At 34.4% G+C, this 22,049-nt stretch overlaps 2 protein-coding genes across 4 annotated transcripts in view; both read left to right on the plus strand.

The window, feature by feature from the left end:
- The window catches only part of tlcd4b (TLC domain containing 4b), a 64,616-nt gene that overhangs the window by 14,262 nt on the left and 28,305 nt on the right, over positions 1–22,049 (plus strand). Inside the window, exons 3-4 of one of the 3 annotated variants that reach the window (XM_073939910.1) lie at positions 3,181–3,270; positions 6,213–6,413. Coding sequence is in view for 1 of the 3 variants with exons in the window: in NM_001005924.2 (NP_001005924.1) it covers positions 3,181–3,270 (90 nt within the window). In the remaining 2 variants the exon portion in view is untranslated. Of the gene's footprint in view, positions 1–3,180; positions 3,271–3,362; positions 3,437–6,212; positions 6,414–22,049 lie in introns of those variants that run through there. The other 2 variants (XM_068216738.2, NM_001005924.2) reach the window with 2 other exon arrangements.
- The window catches only part of cnn1b (calponin 1, basic, smooth muscle, b), an 86,239-nt gene continuing 67,393 nt past the window's right edge, over positions 3,204–22,049 (plus strand). Inside the window, exon 1 of the mRNA XM_068218782.2 lies at positions 3,204–3,270. The gene's annotated coding sequence lies outside the window, so the exon portion shown is untranslated. The remainder of the gene's footprint in view (positions 3,271–22,049) is intronic.

Here is a 22,049-nt window from a genome sequence, read left to right on the forward strand (position 1 = left end):
CTGTACTCTTAAAAATCAATCCTAGATTTGCAGACCCCCCCCCCAAATTCTTCATGTATTATGATGTTGCAGTAGATGTGTGTTTCTGGCATAAGCAACGTCCAGTGATCTCTGTACTGAAATTGTGCAATGTCAGTTTGGTCTAATCACCTTTCCTCTTTGTAATCTCTTGAACCTGGTTAACTTTGACCTTACACCGCTAAGTTAAGAAGATATTGCTCACTCTATGATACTTTAAATGGCTATATAATATATCAGAGGTTTTTAATCTTGAATTGTTTTGAGAAGATGCTTGATACCCTGCTGGTTGTTTTGACATCCTGGATTGCTTTTAAAGTTCTGACCAGTCTTTGAAATTGATATGATATTCTGTCAGCAAATCTCATTTCTTTAACAATAATGTGAGCACAGAGCACACAATTACCTGCACTAATTGCTCATACTGCCTGGAGAAATGCAGTTGCAGCTGTAATAACAATCTATAGTTTGTGAAAGTATTCCACTGCTTTTGAATGGTGCCATATGTTATTTAAAGTATGTTTTGTGCACACAAGACTCTCAAGGATTTTAGTAATGGTGCAGTAGTACTTGAGATTGAAAAATGTGCATGATTTTTGTGTGTTTTTGTAGCAAAACTGTCAAAAATACTAGGTTTTTAGAAACGCCATCACATAATCGGCCATTTTAGTCCTGGCAAATTCATGAAGGGACTGACAAGAGTTTTTGCACAGTATATATACACAAATATCTTTAAAAACTCCACCTCAGTACTGAAATATTTGTAATTTAATCCTGAATGAGGTTAATGTGTACATTGGATGTTTATTGAGTAAATCAGTTGTGAAGTATTTCCTGCTAAACTCTACTGTATTCCCAAGACTTGCAGTGATCTTTATAAAGTGTTGGTGTTTTTGGTTGATGTGCTGTCAAAGGGTGAACCGTTCCTTGGGGCGTTTCTCAACATGCAGATAACAGATACAAAGGTCTGCAGTCCACAGACAGTGTTCAGATATTTAAAGCAATCAGGCCTGTGAACGCCACACTAACGGATCAAATCAAACCATAGTTGTTCTTGGACTATCAGCTATCTGAGAGATAGCATTTCCTGCTGTCTCAGCAACATGTAATCAGTGTCATATTCCTGATGCCTGTTTCCACATTGCGCAAACCGTACAATGACTTTGCGGAGGATTCACTTTATCAAAGTAATTTCTAAGTGAATGCCACTTCTCAATCTGTTTCATTTGAAATGTTTTTTATTTATTATAGACCTAAAAAAACTTCTTCCCAAAAACTTTACAATTACCAAACCTGCATATAACTTAAGAACTGTGTGCAATTGTTAAGACTTTAAGAACAAAAAGCCATTGGGGTTTGAAGGTCTAAAGCAGGGATGTAAAACTCAATCCCTGGAGGGCCGCAGTAGAGATCTGCGCGGGATTTAATTTTGAATCCCGCTCCCGCCCGCAACCGCCAGGTTTTAGCCCGAACCCGACAGCTCCCGCTTACATTCAGCATTTGTTGTCCGGCTGCCCGACCCGCCCCGTTTTCTACCCGCCGCGCCCGATCCCGCTAAGGAGCGGGGGGAGAACAAAACCGAAAACCACCCAGCTATAGAGTCCAGACAGCCTATAGCAAGCTGTCTGTATAAACACACACACACACAGCACCAAGCACACAGACAAAGCTCTCTCTCTCTCTCTCTCTCTCTCTCTCTCTCTCTCTTTCTCTTTCTCTCTCTCTCTCTCTCTCTCTCTCTCTCATTCGCACGCATTAACACACACACATACACACACACACACACACACACACACACACATAAGCACCAAGCACACACACAGGCAAAGCTCTCTCTCTCATTCGCGTGTGCGCACACACAAACACCACTCATTCACGTGTGCGCACACACACAGCAACAAACAAGATAAATACAGCATCGCGCTATTTCATTTACACACATACATACATTAGGTGTGTTGGAGCAGGGTTGAAACTAAACTGTGCAGGGCTGCGGCCCTCCAGCAATTGAGTTTGACCTCCCTGGTCTAACTAGTTCGTTTGGTGTGCTCCGCACGTTGCTTCTTATTGGGTTAACACAGTGTTTCTCAATTCAAGTCCTTGCCCCGGAGTGCAAGTGTGATGTAGTAAAGTGATGAAGCAAGTAAACAAGTCAAGAAGGAACACAAAACAGCAAAATCGCTACATTTTTCAAATATTTGCATGTATCAGACATATTTGCAGAAGTGAAACCCTCCGTGGTGAGTGAAAGTTGCTGTAAAAATAGCCCCAAATGCTGCTTTGTGTGCACACACCCCATTGTAAACAGTCTTTTAATTTTCAGTCAGCCAGACCAAACGCTTCCAGTGAACTATCACAAAATCATCACGTTTAAAGTGCAGCTAGGTTACCTCTTTTTTCAGATTTAATAGGAGTCTTTTGTATCTCCAGATTGTGTCTGTAAAGTTTCAGGTTAAAACACCCATCAGATTTTTTATTACACCTTTAATAAGTTTCTATTTGATACCTTTTAGCATCAGGTATCGGTTTTGTTGTACTGCGCCTTTAAGGCTAGTCCTCCCCGCCCAGTGTTTCTACGTGCCTTTCTGCATGCCTTAATCTCCTCCCTCGGCTGCGTCAGACAACAGACAGACTTAAAGGAAGAAGATCTTACATATTGTTTGTGAGAAATACTACAGTAAGAACTTTACCAATGAGTATTTGATGCATGTGTTGTTGAGTTGCAACGATGAGTCACACACAAAATCGTTACAAAGTAGTGTGAAGGGAGATGTGAATAGAGATGCTCCCTGCATGTCTCGCTGTGATGTGCGATTTCTAAAATGAGAGCCTGCATAGGCCTATTGGTGCCAGTCTGTAAGGTAAAATTGAATGAAACACATGCTGAAAATTCTTTAAAATGGATAGATCTAACGATTTCACATTTATCGTGATAATTATCTATATCGACTGATCTTGATACTTTTTTTTTTGCCGTATCACCCAGCCCTAATTACACATAACAAATTAATTAAAGTAACTAATTTCTTTTGAAATTCAATTCAATCATTCACAACTCTAAATTCTAATTAAAATTGCATACTGATTGCATCCAGAATTTAGATTTTACTTGACTATTTTTTTAGGTCTATGCCTTAAATGTTTGTTGTTTTATGTCCTCAGGTTGGTGTCCACTGTCCATGCACTAATTGTGGGACTGTTCTGTCTCTACATCCTCTGGTATGACGATGCTGTAAATGAAGACCCCGTCTGGTAAGATGCAGAAAGTTTACAAACCGAGCGTCTTTACTGTACATCCTCATGTACTTTCATTGTGATAGTTTTTCATTTCTCACTGTTGAAAGCCAAACTTGCATGTAGAACTGCTATCGTTGAATCCATAAAACACCCCAAGATTCGGAGAAATCAAACACACACGGTTAGTAGCAGTCAATAAGGAAATTCCGTGATAAATTTCGAGACTTCCCTTCATCTAGTGAGGTTTTGAATGAATTCTTTGCTCTGTCCTCTATAGTCGCCATTGCACCGAACTGCCGTCTCATTTGTCTTCTTGTCTTTTATTTTTCTTTTCTTCTGTCCCTCTCTTTAATCTTTCCTTTTCTGCCTGCTGCCTGTTTGGTCTGCATCTTTGCATCCTGAAGGGGAAGAATGGTAATTTGTCTTTAGTGGTTGTCTCCTTCTCTGTCCTATCGCTCTCTGCTTCAAAACCCAGGGAATTGCTTAGCAAGACCGAACCATTGCTCACAGTTTCTATAATTGATAACCAAAAAGCATTACAAATGATCATTTAGTCCGGTTAGTCTTATTTACTTGATGTATATTTATATGCACTTTAGGGTAACTGTATCATTTGATTAGCACAATGCCTAATGTGTATTGAATTAGTATTATTAATTAGTATGAATTAGCGTAATATTCATATTTACGCTACATCTGAAATTGGTGGTTTTGTCAAATAGGCGGCTCACTAGGTTTTGAAACAGAGCACATATCTCCTTTTCATTTGGCTTTTTATATTCATATCTTTTGGCATTTTCCTCTAGGACGATTTAATAAAGGGTCATGTATAATAACACAATAAGGTTGCCACAATACTTGAATTCCATACCAATCAATACTGACATTTTAAAAACGTCCATTTGAGCGCTGTTGAGCACGTTCTTAAACAGCGCTGATTTGCCATTGTGTTTTTATGTTCAACGGAAATGACTGTGATTGGCCGTGAAGGTCATCAGTTCACCAAACTTACCAATGTTTACTGCATATAACCACAGATACAGGGACACTAGAGTGTTTAAAAGCCGCGATTCATCAGTGAATCACCGGTATGTCAGCTTATAGACAAACCAACTAATCGACGTGACTTTAAACTCTCCTGTGTTCCAGTATTTTTGGTTACACTCAGTTAACAGTGATGAGTTCGGTGAACTGATGACCTTCACAGCCAATCTCATTCGTTTCTGTTGAGCATGTTAACACAATGGCTGTTTCTCAATTCCAAGAACACATAGAACGAACTTGCTTTCTTGTGTAGACCTGTCTTGCCAAGTTACCTTGAAGGAACGAATTTGGGAGACCGCGAGAACACTGAACGTTTCCTTTGAGAAATGAGATTATGCTTTCTTCCTTATGGTCACATGACCTCCACATGTTTTTAATGGAAAGTTTTTTAAACATTACAGCATTTATACATCGGTTTATTCTTTTTTCCCCTTTTCACTATATATAACATGCATAAACACTTTACCAGTATACATTGCACAATACAAATAAAACAGATTTTAATACGAATTTCAGCAAATAAACACCCTTAATGTGTTTATTCCTTTATTAAGATGTTCATGTTGAAGTTTACTTTTACAGTCTCATTTAGAGAAACTCCTGAGACAAATAAGTTACATCTTCGAACTTTATTAATAAATCTATATGAAATGCTGCGCTTCCAACCTCCTTATTCAGCCACAATGACTTCTGAGACTTCTTGAACGAGTTTTGCGCTCAAGTCTGCATCGATGCGTCCTTGATATCAAGAACACATCTGGGAACCTTTATGCGTCCTCTGTTCTTGCGGTCTTGAGTTTTGGAACTCAACTTTGGCAGTTGATGATGACAACACGAGGAAGAAAGAACACTGAAGAACGCATATTGAGAAAACAGCAATAACAAATCAGCGCTATTGAAGAACGCGCTCGAATGTTCGTGGCAAATGGACGTTTTTAAAACTTCAGTACCCATTGGTACCGATTTCCAGTATCGTGACAACACTATAACACAATGCTTCATTTGACTATTTTATTTGAGTGTCATTCAGGTAGTATTTTAGTTTTTATTTATTACTTGAAATAATGCTATTTTATTGTATGATATTATTTTAGTTCAAGTTTTAGCAATTTAGTTAGCATTTTAGTATTTCTGCGTAGTTTTATTCATGTTTTGTTTTAGTTTGAATTATTGCAGTTTGTCATGTATTGAAAATTTTCATCCATTTTTTTTTGTTCAGTAAAATAAATAAATGGCACTGGTCCTAATGAATGGGTAAACAATCTTTTATTTAAATCGCTATTGCATTTTTATTGTTTTGATGGCTGTGTAAAGGAAACGCAAAGGCATTTATTACTCCACAAAGCAAGTTCTTTACGTAAAAAAATATATAGTAAAATTAAATAATTAAGCAGTCTTTACTGTGCCTAACAACTTTCCCTTAAGCCTGGTTTATACTTCTGCGTCGAGTGATCGGTGTGACCCACGGTGCCTGCCTTGCGCATTGTTGCGCATTTTTACTTCTGCGCGCTGTAAAACAAATCAAATAAATGGTTTGTACTGATAAAAGAATGGTTTAAAGTACTGTATTTTAATTTCTTAATAGAGTAATTTATAATGGCTTCCAATCAACATCAAGGACTGGAATAATACTTTTTTTTGAATACATATAAATTTGTATTTGACACTGGCATACAATATACAATTACATTCTTTAACATAAAATACAGTTGTGCATAATAATGGAATTAGTTACATCCAGAATAACATTTTCCCCAGTTTCTATTCTACTTTTATGTCTTTCCCCTTTCCCATCACCTCCTGCTTTATTATCCTCTGTTTTCTTTGCTCACCTTTGAGGTTCGACATATTCAGAGAGGAAGAGGTGTACCTGTTTTCAGTCTCTCTCTCTTTCTTTCTCTCTCTTCTCTCAGATCAGAAAGTTTTAATCTTGCCAACAAGGCGGCTTTTGAACAGGAAACAACAGATTCTCCTCTGGGGGATTATGTGTCCAGACCCCCTCTCTTCTGTCCCTTTTTAGCCTGTAAAGCAACCCCAAAGGAGTATAAGAGAGGGGAGAGGCTGGGGAATCATCATTTTTGTCCACTTCATCCTCATCTCAGTACAAAAACAGGGTCATTCTAAGATATTTATCTATTTATACATTGATTGTCACAACTTCTGAAGGTTGTTTTGTTTTAACTAAAGCAAGTGCTCATGTGTTTTTATATTAAATAATAAGCCTGAACAAGATATTGATTGAGCATCGATATTGCAATGTGTGTAACTATTTATTAAAGATTAAACGATAAAGATATTAATAAATATTACTTTTGTATTATTATATAAAATTATTTACAGGATGATGGCCATGTTATTTTACATTGGGTTGTTCAATGTTTGTGTTTGAATACTGTTAGACTACCTGGAAATTAGGGGTGTCACGATTTCGATTTTTAATCGAAATCGATCGAAAATTATGCTCAATTTCGATTATTGAATTAAAAAATAGAATCGTTGATGCTGCCACGCCCCCATGTCACGTCAGCTTGGCTTGCCAAGCGGGAAAAAAACAGGCTTGTTGAAGTGCTTGTTAAACTGCAGAAGCAGGAGACCCGTCGACAGAACTTAAACCCTCTCCTCTTTCAATGAAGTCGCCAGTGTGGAAGCATTTTGAATTTCCAGTGAGTGATGTTGACAACGTTCGTGTTGTCGACAAAAAAAAAACACAGTTTTGCAAGCTCTGCTATGTACGTATTATGTACGGTTCGTCCGATAGACAATACTGGCATCGTGATCCTCCGCCCGGCCCCGTTGCAAATCCGCTCACGAAAAGTACACACACAGGCCCTGTTTACACTGTCTTTGTTTTTAAATGGCATTTTAGAACGACAACAATTTGACATCCACAGTGGCGTGTAGAATTTCTGAGCAGCCCTCCTTCCTCTCTACCTCTGAAAATACACATCACGTGACCACACAGACGCACACACAGCCATTTGAGCTCGAGAGAGCAGGTCCAGGCAGTCAGAGGACTGCTTCAATCTTTCACTCACTTGTACTTAGTCATTTTAGCGAACACCTCAGATACTGTTGGCTGGTTCCTGTTGGTTGTGCGTTTTTTTTACCGACGCCATTATAACGACACAGATCACTGCCTATTCACGAGTCCCGCAGAAAAAGTGATTGACAGGTGGTAATTATGTGTGTATCTTGCCTTTATTCGTTTACTGTATGATTTGTTTATGGGTAAAACAAAGACCATGCAGGTCAGGTAGTTTAAATGGTAGTCTACAAATAAATAATTGGTCATTAATTAATTATTCATAATCGAAAATCAAATCGAATCATTCCTTCAGAATCGAAAATGTAATCGAATCGAGGATTTGGAGGATCGTGACACCCTTACTGGAAAGCCATAAAGCACTGTTTATTGAACTTTTATTTTTGCTCTGTCATATTTTTATATGCTTGCAATTTATTTTAGTTTATGCAGATGCACTATGAAGCCTGATTAGTCTCAAAGATAATACATTTACACAATATTCTTCATACATCCACAAGTCACATTTACAAAACCCAGATTGTAAGTTCAAAACAGTTCGTTTATAACCAATCCAGTTCGTAAATTTAAAACACGATTCATAAATGCACAAATTTACTCTGTAAATTCAAACACGATTTGAAAATACACAAACCCAATTCCCAAGTTTAAAACACGATTCTTAAATACACAAATTCAATCCGTAAATTCTAAACTTGATTTAAAAATACACAAATCCAGTCCATAAATTCAAAACACGATTCAAAAATACACAAATCGGATTCCTAAGTTCAAACAACGATTCATAAATACACAAATCTGTAAATTCTAAATCTTATTTAAAAATACACAAATACAAACCGTAAATTCTAAACATTTAAAATTACACAAATCCAGTTAATAAGTTCAAAACACGATTCATAAATGCACAAATCCAATCCGTAAATTCAAAATACTATTAGAAATTACACAAATCCAATTTGTAAATTTAAAACACAATTCAAAAATACACAAATTCAATTCAGAAGTTCCAAACACTATTCATAAATACACAATTTTAATTCGGTAATTCAAAACACGTTTTAAAACTGCACAAATCCAGTCCGTAAATTCAAAACACGATTCAAAAATACCAAATCCAGTTTGTAAATTCATAACACGATTTAAAAAATGCACAAATCCAATTCGTAGATTTAAAAGAACACAAATCCAATTCTTGAGTTCAAAACACGATTCATAAATTCCATAGATTCCATACAAACTGGATTTTGTAAATGTAAACTTTGCTGTGCATTATGAATTTTATTTTGTAAAAATGTATTTTTATGACTGATCAGGCTCCATAATGCCCTGCATAGAAAAAGACTCAATCACATCAGTTGATCAAAGTTAAATCTTTTTAAATAGAGCTATGCAAATCTAGTGAAGTTATTTTTTTAAACCGCAATATATTTTTTTCTATTAAATAATGTCACCTCTTTATTTGTTGCTCTTTTGTTATCTGGTTGGAAAATAGAGTGGAGGAACTATGACGTCACTTTGTAGGCTAATCGGCTGCTAGCATAAAACTGGTTCCCTCATGAAAATCCCAATAGGATTTTCCCATAGGCTTTTCGAAGATTGCAAATAATAAGCTCTGTGTTCAAACACTGTTCATTACACTTGCACGTTTTGTTCAGCCGGATAATCCTCACACGAAAATACAACATTGAGCACTTTTGGATCTTAAATGCAAACGCAAGACTTGAAAAGCTAACATTAGGCTATAAACGGACTACAGTGCCCTCGTGGCGCCCGTCAGTGACGTCAGCCCCACCCTGCTACAGACGACTTATCAAGCTTATTTTTAGAAATAACGTCCATGACAAAGAGTTAATCTCTCTGTTTATTATATCATAATCCGCGGTATATATTATAAACTAATAAATACGCAAACACACTAAGACTTTTGTGCCTTTGGATCGTTTTTACGTGGGAAATACATCTATTTTGCTTTGCGGTTGTTCTAAAAGTTTTAAAAATGTGTATAAATGTGCCTATATAGTATTTTCATCAGACATATTTAAATAAGTGTATCGCTCGCGCGCACACAGCCTGCCTACCTTAACAGATGACAGAAATGAGGCGTGAGGAGGAACAAGTCTATCAAATGCCTGCAAGTTTCATCATCATGGACACAGAGCAACATTCAATATTCCTTTTTGTCACAAAGTACAGCGAAAAACAGCCCATACAGTCACATCTGCTATACGTTTTATGGAGGAGTGTAAATAAATACTGCAGTTAAATGTGTTCAGATGAAGAAAAAAAGACGAGAAATCACTTGATCACGTTAAAATGACAGTTAACATGCATGTACTGTATTTTTACACATTTATTCACATGTTTGCATTACTGAGAGCAGGAAAAAAACAGACTGCTGCACTGGTGAGCAGTATCTTCATAATATCGTTTAATTTAAATAAATGATTAACAAATTCGACAGCCTTTACATGTGAAGGAATTATCTACACACAATCTGAATTCCCAATTAAAAAATACAACAAACTATAAAATACTATTCATGAAAATACTTAAATCACAGACAAATCCAAACGCCCAACACAAGCGAGCTGCTCTTCAGACCAGATCAGCTCGATGACGTATAATGTCCCTGACGCCACCTGTAGTCTCATTTAGCAACTTGATAGCAACCGTCTTTTTAAAGAAGCATAATCGATTTAAAAGTTGAAGAGTGTGCTGTAACTGATGTGTTTTATGTCGTAGAACAAAATGTGAAAGTATATTGAGTTGGTGTCAGCCACGGACCTTATTTAAGCGATTTTACTGAAACCCCATTCAAAAAACCCATTGACTTTGGGACGAGGGAACCGGAAGTGCTAAAATGCTAACTCGCTTCCGGGTTTTTGCAAACAAATTGACGTCATAGTTCCTCCACTCTATTGTTGTCAATTTGGAAAATGTCTGCCGATGAATATTCTGTGCAGGTTTTGCTTGTTCTTAGTGCAGCTTTTAATACCATCAATCACTGCACTTTGATTAAGAGGCTGCATTCTCTTCTGGGCATTACTGCACTGTAAAAGGTGATTTAGTTACTTTACTTTAAAAAGTGAGTAAACCCGTTGCCTTAAAAGAAAAAAACTCCATTGACTTAAGTTTTATAATTATGCTAGAGTTTGTTACTCCTATATCCGGCGGTGTGCCTCAAGGTTCTGTCCTTGGCCCTCTTTTGTTTAGTTTGCATAAGCTTCCACTAAGCAAGATTATTAGTAGCTTTACATTTTATCTTATCATTGACATGCTGATCATGTGCAATTATATTTTTCTTTTAGTCCTGACAGACTAGATAAAATGGCCCTTCTGCTGAATTGTTTAGTCTCCATTAATGCCATGACAACTTTCTACAACTAAATCCTGATAAATCTGAGATGCTCATCATATTTAATTTTACAATTTCAGTTTCGAAAGTCATTTTTAATTGGTTAAAAGTTTGTTGGTGAGTATTTTATATATATTTTTATTTTAAGACATATATTTTTAATACATTTTGCTAGAAGTATCTTTATTTTTAAAGTTAATGTTTGCAACATTGTTTCTCCAAATATTGAACTGTTTATAATGTTCTGTTTATAATGTTTTTTTAAATTCTTTACAGAAAACATTTATATTATCTATTCTTATTTTCATTTTGTTTATTATTTTTAAAAGTTAAAATAAATAATATTTAAAATAATTTATTTTTAAAAAACTTAAATCAGCATAATGATTCTGAAACATTTCAAAATATTTGTGTTTGCTATTATCTATTTTTATTAAATGTCTTTAAAGCAATTTAGTGCACTTTTTCTATATAAATTATATTAAAACATTAGTTCTTATAGTGAATTATTATTTGCAATGATTACAACATTACAATGATGTTTTTCAACATTTTTTAATAATGGTGTAATGGATCACAAATCTCGAGGTTTGGATCGCACTACGGTTTTTAAATCACAGATGGACCATATTTCGGATCAGCAAAAAAGGGAGGAGCCAAATGTCCTTTGCTTTCCATTTATACAAAAATATTACTACAAAAACCATTGGTTTTAACAAACAAAACTTAGAACCTGTAATTTTAACACAAATTAAAGTCAAGAAAAAAACAAAAAAAAAAATATTCAATATGAAAATGATCTTTGCTACTGTTGCTGATAATGCTAAATATAAAAATCTAACATCTTGTACAACAGATAATATTTATTTCTAATATATGATTCAATAATTCATACATAAAACTTCATGTTTTATTATAGGTGGATCATTTTTGAAAACCTATTCAGTGACATAATTTTGATGGTTGTTTGTCGCCACCTATAGGTTAATCAATGTAATTGCTACAACATTCATCAGCGTCAAGTTCCATTTTAATCTTTACCATAAACATCAGTGTGTATATCTGAACTATAAACTGTTCACTCACTGCTTCCATGCTATTTAATTGTTTCTAGCCAAGTGTAAAAACTCTCTCGATCAAACGCAGAAGAATAAATGAACATATGCAAATTATTATCATTCATGTTGCGCGGGTTTGAATTAAGATCACAATCTTTTAATGTTTAATTGTGCAGCTTTACACTGAATGCTGATTGTTATACTGATTGCTATAAATGTTGGATTAACCTACAAATTCAAAAAAGTTATTAATCCACGGGTCACATGCGTTCAACTGTGGGTTGTGATCCGCATGGATCACGAATCAATTCGTTACACCCATTATAAATTAGGGCTGCACAATATATCCGTTTAGTATCGAAATCGGAATGTGGGACTCAGGATAATACTTGACCCGGTACAACAGTTCACAATTATGAAGTCCTTTTAACCGTAATAAAATGAAAGTTTATCAATTGCTTGTGTTTTTAAGGTATGTGTAAATATTTTAAGCAAGTTTAACACATTTAGCCACAAAGAATTATTACATTTACAAGGATCAATTTAGCACTAATGTTTCTATGTCCTATTTTCAATATCAGTTTCAGATTTAAGCTCTTCTGACCTTTAAATTGATCACATATTTTGTTCTGCACTTGGAGTTTACTTGCTGAAAGAAGATTTAGTTTGTTTTTTAAGTATGAAATAGTAATTTATTTGGTCTTACCTTATTTTAAGGTACATTCTTGCTATTAACCAATTATTAACTAAGACTTTTAGCTCGATAATATCCTAATTTGATGCTTATTAATAGTTATTAAGGTAGAAATTGGGTATGATTAGGGATTTAGAATAATATTCTGCTCAATGTGTACTATACAAGTAATAAACATCAGAGCACATCACATCTGTCCTCAGGTCTTTAAACTGGATTCCAGTTACATTCAGAATAGATTTTAAAGTATTATTACTTGTCTATAAATCACTAAATGGCCTAGGACCTCAATACATCACAGATATGCTCACTGAATACCAAACCTAACAGATCACTCAGATCTTTAGGATCAAATAAATTAGATATTCCATGAGTTCAGTGAAAGCAGGGTGAATCTGCCTTCAGCTATTACGCCCCCCGCTGCTGCAGCTATGAGAAATGATCAGATGTGCTCTGTTTAGCTGTGCCTTTACTGAATGAGCACTGTGCTGCGTCCCACAGATCACACTATTATGTCTTTCTTTTCTTTTTCATTATTTTAAAACCTTTTTGACACATTTAAATCTGTTTTTTTATTATTTTATTTTTATTTTCTTACTCTTATCTCTTTTATTCCTGTATATGTAAAGCACTTTGAATTGACTATTGTGTATGAAATGTGCTGTATAAACAAACTTGCCTTGCCTAAACAGACAATATCTTAATAGGCAGGCAATAAACCACTATTATTGGTGAGAATTGGTTCCTAAATTAAAGTGTTAAAAGTTATTTTTAATAAGCAGTAGTTGGTACCTATATATGCATAAGCTTAGGGACTTTTATGTCACGTCAGATGTGGAATTTTTTTCCATTTGAACCAGGAAATACAGAAAATTTAGAAAAATGTAAAACAATGGAAATGTATGGTGAAGAATGAATATAAAGGAATCTGCTAGGGCTGAACAATCGTTTGAGCATCGATATTGCAGGGTTTGTATCTGCAATAGTCACATCGCAGGATTAGATTATTCATTAAAGATTAAATAAAGATATCCTTACATTTTATATTTTCAAATTATTTGTACAATTATGACCATGTTATTTCACATTTGATTGTTCAATTTCTGCACTTGAATGATTTATTTATTTTTGTAATGTATTATATTTTATGCGGATTCACTGCATAGAAAAAGTCTTGTCGATCATCCCAGTCAATCTAAATTAATGACATCTTTTCAAATAGAGCTATTTAAATCATCTGATGAAATTATATTCATATCGCAATATGTATATCACAGCAAAACAAAATATTGTAATGTCTGATTTTTTTCAATATTGCGCAGCCCTAGGATTTGCATTATTTGTTGTAATTTAGTGCAGTTTATTTTTGGCCATCATCTGTCCTGGGTTTTTTTTTTATTATTTATTTATTTTTATTTTTTTATTAATTAATTATTATTATTTTTTTGTATTAGATTATATGTACTTTTTCTAGAACTATTTTTACTGGAAATATACATCAAATAATATACAAAACATTTGTCATATTGATGTTAAATAAAGGTTGACTTACAGTGGTTAATAATAATAATAATAATAATAATAATAATAATAATAATAATAAGTAAAATCAACAACATCCAGAAATGAACAATGAATAGAATAAATGTTAAAATATAAAATAAGATAAGTAAAACAAACTGACAAATTAACAAAAAAAAGACATTTATGAAGTCTTTGTTTCACAATTATGATGTAAAAAAACTTAAATATTCTCAAAAGAACGTTCATTTGCTTTAAAGATTGTTTTAATGATGGTTATGTATAATTAAAGGTCCCGTGAAGTGCTTTGAAATGTGCATTTTTATTCGATGTTGACATAATCTCAACTGAAAAAGGAAGAGAGGGTGGGACATAGTGTTGCCCCTCCCCCTTCTAAAAAAGCTGCCAATAGCGTTTTGTTTTTATCACTGCTCTGCCAGTGAGAGCGGTTGAGCTCAAAGGCATCAAATAAAAAGCAATGAGATGTGTCTTGAAGTGGGCGGGGCATGTTAGAGAGCATTTGATTGGTTATGATTTGAAATGTATGATATGTAGTTTGAGGTAAAATTAATGAAAACGTTGATACAATTATAGGCAGAGGTGGCAAACTACAAGCTTTACATGTTTATATCAGTTTCATATCTTCAAAACATAAATTTTGTCATTGTTCTGGAGCACACTAGCTTATAGATGTGTTAAAATGAACAATACTGATACTAACATCTAAAAATCTTTAATTTCATGGCACCTTTAACACCATTACAGCTGTTTTCTCGCTGTTTATTATTGATCTAGTTTGTCCTGAAGAGTTTCACTCCACAGCAGCTTTTTTACTCTTAGTCGTCTCTTTATATTTATAATTTACAGTTTCATTACAGTGACTAAACCTTTAAGTCATTTCATCAGGTCCGTCTATACTGCAAGTCTGACCTGTTGTCTGATTCTCTCCTCAAAGCTGACCTGAAGTCAATCAGACGAGAAGCTTAAACGTGTTCATCTCAAGGCTAAAACTACATCTCTGTCTCTCTCTGGCCAAATGAACTTTAGCCTATTTCCTTTTTTCCACTAAACCAACAAGTTATCTGTGCTCAAGGATGAATATTGTAACCTGATAGTCGAGCAGGTTGAAGGGTAATGTCAGAGCGACTTGTGCCACGTTCAAATCATAAAAGTCCACCAAAGAAATAGATTAGATAACTAAGTACAACTTGTTTTTTGATAAATTTGTGTTAAATCTTGTATTATAAATTATCAACGATAATGTTTTATTTATAAAACACTTTTCCCAAACTCAATGTTGTTCTGTTATAAAGAAATGACAATATATAGCTAACATTTAATTTAATTTATATTATTATGATTGTTTCATTATTATTATAATGATTATTATTATTATTATTATTTGGTTTTGATCTAAATATTGTTTTTTGTTGCTAGAAGTTATAATTGCTCTGAGTGATTCAGAGAGTAAGAAAAAGTCAATTAATTTTCTTTTCTGTTGATAGATCTGAACTGTCGATGTCAAAATATATCTACAGATGATTGCATTATCACTCTTATCCCTTTCACAAATATCACAAAAATAATTCGATCAAATTAACCCCGGCTCATTGGAAGTTACTACATGACTCTGCATATAATAGACATTTGTGTAAATCCTGAAATGCGTATGGCTCTTTCACAAGAGGGCGTTGTTTGTCACATGCATCATTTACTCTAAATCTAACCACTGAACTTCAACAATAGTATTAACAAAAGCAAAAATGTCATCAAACCGCATTTGTTGAAGCAGTTATGTTGTTTTTACCCTGTTTTGAGCTCTTTGTTAAACCATGTTTAACAGGGGTTTTACCCAAATGATTTGTGTCACGAGTATAACACCCTGTTGGCTACAAAGCAGACTCTGTAAAATATATTATTATTATTATTATTATTATTATTATTATTAATATTTTTATTATTCATGTTTTATTATTATTATTCATGTTTTATTGTTTTCCATATTCTGTCCTCACTCCAGTGTCTCTCGTTCTAAAGTTAAACAGACAGATCAACTCTTTCAGACTCTCTCTTTTCCAAGCTTGTGGCAGAATGTTGATTAAGTCCACATTACGATAAGGATGTTGAAACCAAGTGATATCGCAGAAAGATATGTACATTCAATGAGCTGTAGTAATCGCTATGTACATAACATTAATATCTGAATGAGCTGAAGTTATGATATGTAGTGTTTAAATTACATTCTCGGCTTTAACAATGTAAATACAAATAAATACGATGATGCTTTCTATTGATGATCACAGGATAAATGGCTTTCACAAGTGTCTTGTGAGGTATTCTTTTTAAATGAAGTGTCAGGATTTTTTTTATAATAATTTAAAAGGAGCTGAATGACTAGGCATTAAATTATGATTCCTAAATATTAAGTATATGATTTAGCACACCCCTGATTGTTTTGAGATATATTAAGGTCTGCATTTCTAAACTTTTTAATTTACTCTTGTTCAATGTTTTACCTAACCAATGTAAACATATATTTTATACCTGTCTTTAAGTCATGGCATGAATTATTGCAAGCACAAGATAAAAAAATTTGATCTACGTTGAATCAGAATACATTTATGTGGAATGTAAATTGAAGATATTAAGTGTTGTTTTCTTAATAAAATAAACCAAATTGATTTATGTACAAAACAAGAACAAATACAAATTGCAGTTTGTAGTGAACATTTGATTAAAATGACGAATTAAGACTCTTATTATGGAGGTCAGTCATAGCAATCGTTTATTTCACCATAATAAAATATTAAACATAAACACATGACATAGCTTGAAATTTTAAACACCGTTTTTGGCACAGAAACCTTTTTAAAAATGCAAGACGCAACACTTGGTTTGACAAAAATCACAGCATAAAGCATGGAATCATCCAGACAGAGACTGTAAACAGAAGCTTCTGATTGGTCAACTGCTGTGGAACTGACAGTGATGAGCTGAACTGCTTGTGAAAGTTAAAGTTCTTGACACGGCGTCTAAAAAAAACGCAGCGCTCGCCTGTGCTTTGCTTCAAAACAGTGGGTATGTAATAGTCACACTCACTATTCAAGCACGTGTTTACATTGAAAAACAATAGAAAAGTAGTGCATTTAGAAAGGAAAAACGCATTCTGTGTGAACGACCCCTTTTGCGTTCTGAACGTGTCATTCAGAGAACGTGTCTTTGCTTCTAAAGACGCAATGGTTCGTAATTCCTTGTGGAAAAAAGCACAGCATCAAGGACGAGGGTATCTGGACCAACTCTGCCTCCGAGCCCTTCTGATTGGTCCACTGCTGTGGAACTGACAATGATGAGCTGCGCTGTGTGTGAAAGTTGAAGATCTTTAAACTTGACATAACATCTAAAAAACGGCAGCACTTGTTTGCAGCACTTCAAAGTTGGATAGACGCAAACATAATGGTCATACAAATCTATCAAGCGTGTTTACATTGAAAAACTGAGGAATAACGCATTCTGTCTGAATGTCCCATTCATCGAACGCATCTTTGCTTTCTAAAATGCGAGACGCTGCATTCAGGAATTTGTTTAAAAAACGGAACAACATGGCGCAATATTAACGTATTCATTACATGATGAATTAATACTATTAACGTGATGTAGTAACGGCAGTAATGGACCCATTCAAAGTAGGAAAAAATATGTTATGACAAGCACTTCAAGATGCATCATATAACTCTTTAAATAACTATCTGGACTATTATTTAACTATCTGGACAAAGCCACAATGAGCTATGATATAATAGTAATTAAAACGGTTGTCATGCCAACTTTCTATAAACCAGAAGGTTTCAACAGTTGGCCCACCTCTGAGCTCTTTTGATTGGTCGCCAAGGTTATTATAGTTAACGAAAATGAACGAAAAAACAAAAACGAAAATTTTAAATAATTGTCATTAACTGAAATAAAAATGATTAAAAAAATAGAACTAACTGAAACTATATTGTGTACATACAAAACTAACTAAAACTAACTCCTACGTTTTCGTCTTTGTAAAAAAATATTTAATACATAATCTTACAAGCCTGTAGGCCTTTTAGAAGTAAATATAATTTGCGCTGCAGGTGTTTGACCGGTAAACCTCACTTTAAACTATTACTTTAACAAATTTGTGCCCAATAATGGGTTTTATTTCTTTATCGTGATTGCGAATGAATCTTTTTAACCAGATCTTCTAAGTGAACCGGTTGAACTAGTTTACCAAATCGATTTGAATTATTTTAAATGATTCGCGTCTCCAGTAAGCACTCTTATTCACAAAGTACTTACTTTTTAACAAGCCTAATACCCCACTCTGACTCTAAATAATCCAATATAAATTCCTTTTCAGTTATTAGAACAGTAACATAACACTGAGATCAAATTTGAGAAGCGGAGAACCAGACAGATCAGTGAACCAAACACAAAGGGCACATGATGGCCTGCTTTGACTGAACTAAACTTGAACAACTGCAGCGCGGGTAAACTGAGGGCTTAAATGAGAACATCTGGTGAAAAACGTAAGTTTATTTCATAACAGACAAGCGTTATAGAATTTTAATAAGTGAATCATGCTTCAGTTGATTTGCAAAGCTTTACTGTCAGACATTTTGCAGATCATGGCGATGTTTTAACTGACTGAAATTACTGTTGTTGACTACATAATGTTGAGTCCTAACATCCGCGTTAAAGATCTGAACTTCCCATCACTACTGTGTATCTAACCTCAGAAGCAGCCTTGCACACATATTGTGCTCAAGGCTGCTATCTTGTTGGCTTTTTAATTTGAGGATGGGTAGATGGTCGTGGTAGATGATGGTGCTCATGTGTCCTCTGAATACATGTTTCAAAATATGTATGATTGAGTTTTTATTATACAATATATATTCTGATGATTTTGAATCTTGCACCTAACAAATATCCTTATTTAGAAAAGAACTAATGCTGAAACTAATAAAAACTAAACTAAAACTAAATAAATTTAAAATATAGAAACTATTAAAAACTAGTAAATCTCTCTCTAAAAAAAAACTGAATTTGAAAGCAAAAAGTCATAACGAAATAGGGAAAAAAAACTAATGAAAATTCCAAAACTATTATAACCTTGTTGGTCACATCATCTAAAAAAATGAGGCGCTCATGAAAAAACGGTAGAGCATTGGAGAGGGAGAAACGCATTCTGTCTGAGTAATGAATCTCATAATTGAGAACATCTTGCACATGTCTCATTAAGTATGAGCTTGCTTGTCTGTCTGTGTGTGTGTGTGTGTGTGTGTGTGTGTGTGTGTGTGTGTGTGTGTGTGTGTGTGTGTGTGTGTGTGTGTGTGTGTGTGTGTGTGTGTGTGTGTGTGTGTACTTGCTTATGTCCAAAATGAGGACTTTCGCCAGAGTACACACCAGTAAAATGAGGACCACCTTGACAAATGAGGACTTTTTCTTGGTCCTCATTTGTCTGACCATATAGCAGTATTCAGCATGCTTCAAAATGGTGTCCTGGCTTAAAATCTCACTTGTCCTCAAAATGCACTTTTACATGATTTGTGTATCTAAGTGTGTATCCCCCCACCCCAAAAGTGTGTATAACACAGCGCCCTCTAGGAGAACTGCAATGACGCAATGATACACACTTTTGGGATCTGGCCAATCAGAAAGATACAAGGAGGATGCCACGCCCCTTATTGATCTGACGAATCAGAGGCGAAGTGCGTAAAAATAAAGATGGCCGGCAGCAAGTTACTATGGTTACTTCACAGAATAATAGAGACAGTATAAATAAAATTGCACTTTAATTAGTATTTAAATGAAAATGACCAAACTGCGTCAAGAAAGCCTTATATTTGGTGTCCTTAAGCACGGTACTTTATTCTAAGTTTAAATCGTACTGTTTCTGCGCAGATCGCGTTGTATCCCCGAGGGAACGGATAACACGGAAGTAAGTTACAGTATGTAACTTAGTTTAGGCGGTACAGTTGCAGATCCGAGGAATACTATGGCATAATAGCGCGAAACGGCCCGCGAGAGCGACACGCAACAGAATCAAATGTTTTCCTCGTTTGTGTGTTCTTTGAACTGTCTGTCTGTCCTGCACTGTCAGCGACCGCACCGCGCACCTCCCCCGCCCGCAGCTACGCTCCCTCCGGCTACAAAGAGCTCAGCTGCCCGGGAACGAAAGGAGGAGAGGAGCTCCGAGTCCAACCGGGAGGAAATTAGGCGGAATATAATATATAATTTGATGTATATCCGTGTATAATAAATGGTATCATCACTTGGAAATTTTTTGTATACATGTTTAACTTTTTTTCCAGAGTTCTGTTTATCTAAATAACATGTTAATAAGTATTTGTTTAAGTTAAGAAAGCTAAAATGCCAGGTTTAAATCATTTATAAAGAATAAAGTGTATTGTTTATATTTCCTTTGCACTGAGATTTATATATATTATAAATAGTATGAGTGAATAAATTTCTTATTGAGTAATTTAATTACATTTTAGATAAAGATAAATATAATCAGTGATGGGAGTATAGTCCAAAATAATCAGTTAACTTACTGTAACGAAATCACAAAATGAATATATATTTTTTCTAAAACTTAAAAAATGTAAAAAAAAATAAAATAAAGAAATACTTCAAGCCTGTTTATTTAATTCAAATGTAAACAATGAATTAAGACATTTGCCAGTTCTGTGTTTAATATATAGTTAAATCACTTGGAAACTTTTTATATGTTCAACTTTTTCCAGAGTTCTGTTTGTTATCTAAATAACATGTTGATAATAAAGTATTTGTTTAAGTTAGGAAAGCTAAAAGGCCAGGTTTAAATTATATTTAAAGAATAAAAAGTGTTTGATTTATATTTCCTATGCACTGAGATTTATAGAGATTCTGATAGTATTGAGTGAAGTGATTACATTTCTTCTTGAGTAATTTAATTACATTTTAGATATGGTAGAAAAGCAATTTACAGCCTTTTTTAAATGCTCAGACACTAAACGTGAAAACTGACACAGACTCACTGAAACTCTTCACTCTTACCTTATTAACACCAATTCTACAAAACTACAAGTCCATTGCTGTAGTGTATTTGTGGATATTTGTTTGTGTGTTCAGTTACTAGTTTCAAGAAATATTGATAAGTATTCTGGAAGAGCTGTAAATACAACTTTAATGTTGTAGTAATTCATTACTTTTTAAAAATCATTTACCCAACACTGATAATAATAATGTATTAATACTACATGCATTTGATATTTTTCAGCCAAATTCTTAATGGAATAAAGCCATGGTCTTTCTGTAATAACTTAAGATCAGGCAGTTTTAGACACTCTTTACACAAAGGTCTAAACAGATGTGTGTCCACTATAACAGATTTGCACTGTGATGCTCTTGTTACAAAACACCAAAAAAAAGAGTGACAGTTAAAAACAAATAAAACACTTGGAATGATACGATAGCTGTATGAATATGTGCCAGTTCTGTATCATTTTTTTCACAGCTGCATGTGCAAAATATGAGCCAGAATAGACACAGGTGTTACAAATTTAGATATGAACAATGGCGACAACCTGAAAAGAGGGAAGGAAAAGAAGGAGGATGAGGAGGATGAAAGAGCCTGATCAGCCTGGTCAGAGGGTAGGCCTCAGACTGAGCTCTGTATGAAGACAGTCAGTCTCTCATTGACAGAAGTTTCAGTTGCCTTACTTTGCATTCACTGTTTCTATTAAACTTGTGCTTTTTGCATAACGAGAGTGCTGAATACACAGATATTGTGATTTCACCTAGTGGAACATGTTCTTGGATCAACATCTCACATGTGTGAAACTCTTCCTGGAAGGCTACAGCTCACAGTTCAGCTTTACTTCAATGAAACACCCCTGATCAAACTAATTGAGTCCTCCAGGCTTGTTTGAAACAGACATTATAATAGATAGCTATGCCCCATTAACAAGCCTTGATATCACTTTTATGAAATTGAAAAGTATAACTTTATTATAACTAATTCAATGTTTGGTACAACAACTATACCGTTTTACCATGAAGAGTTTT

The sequence above is a fragment of the Danio rerio genome, chromosome 3, assembly GCF_049306965.1.
Source record: "Danio rerio strain Tuebingen ecotype United States chromosome 3, GRCz12tu, whole genome shotgun sequence".
In the NCBI taxonomy this organism is placed as follows: domain Eukaryota; kingdom Metazoa; phylum Chordata; class Actinopteri; order Cypriniformes; family Danionidae; genus Danio; species Danio rerio.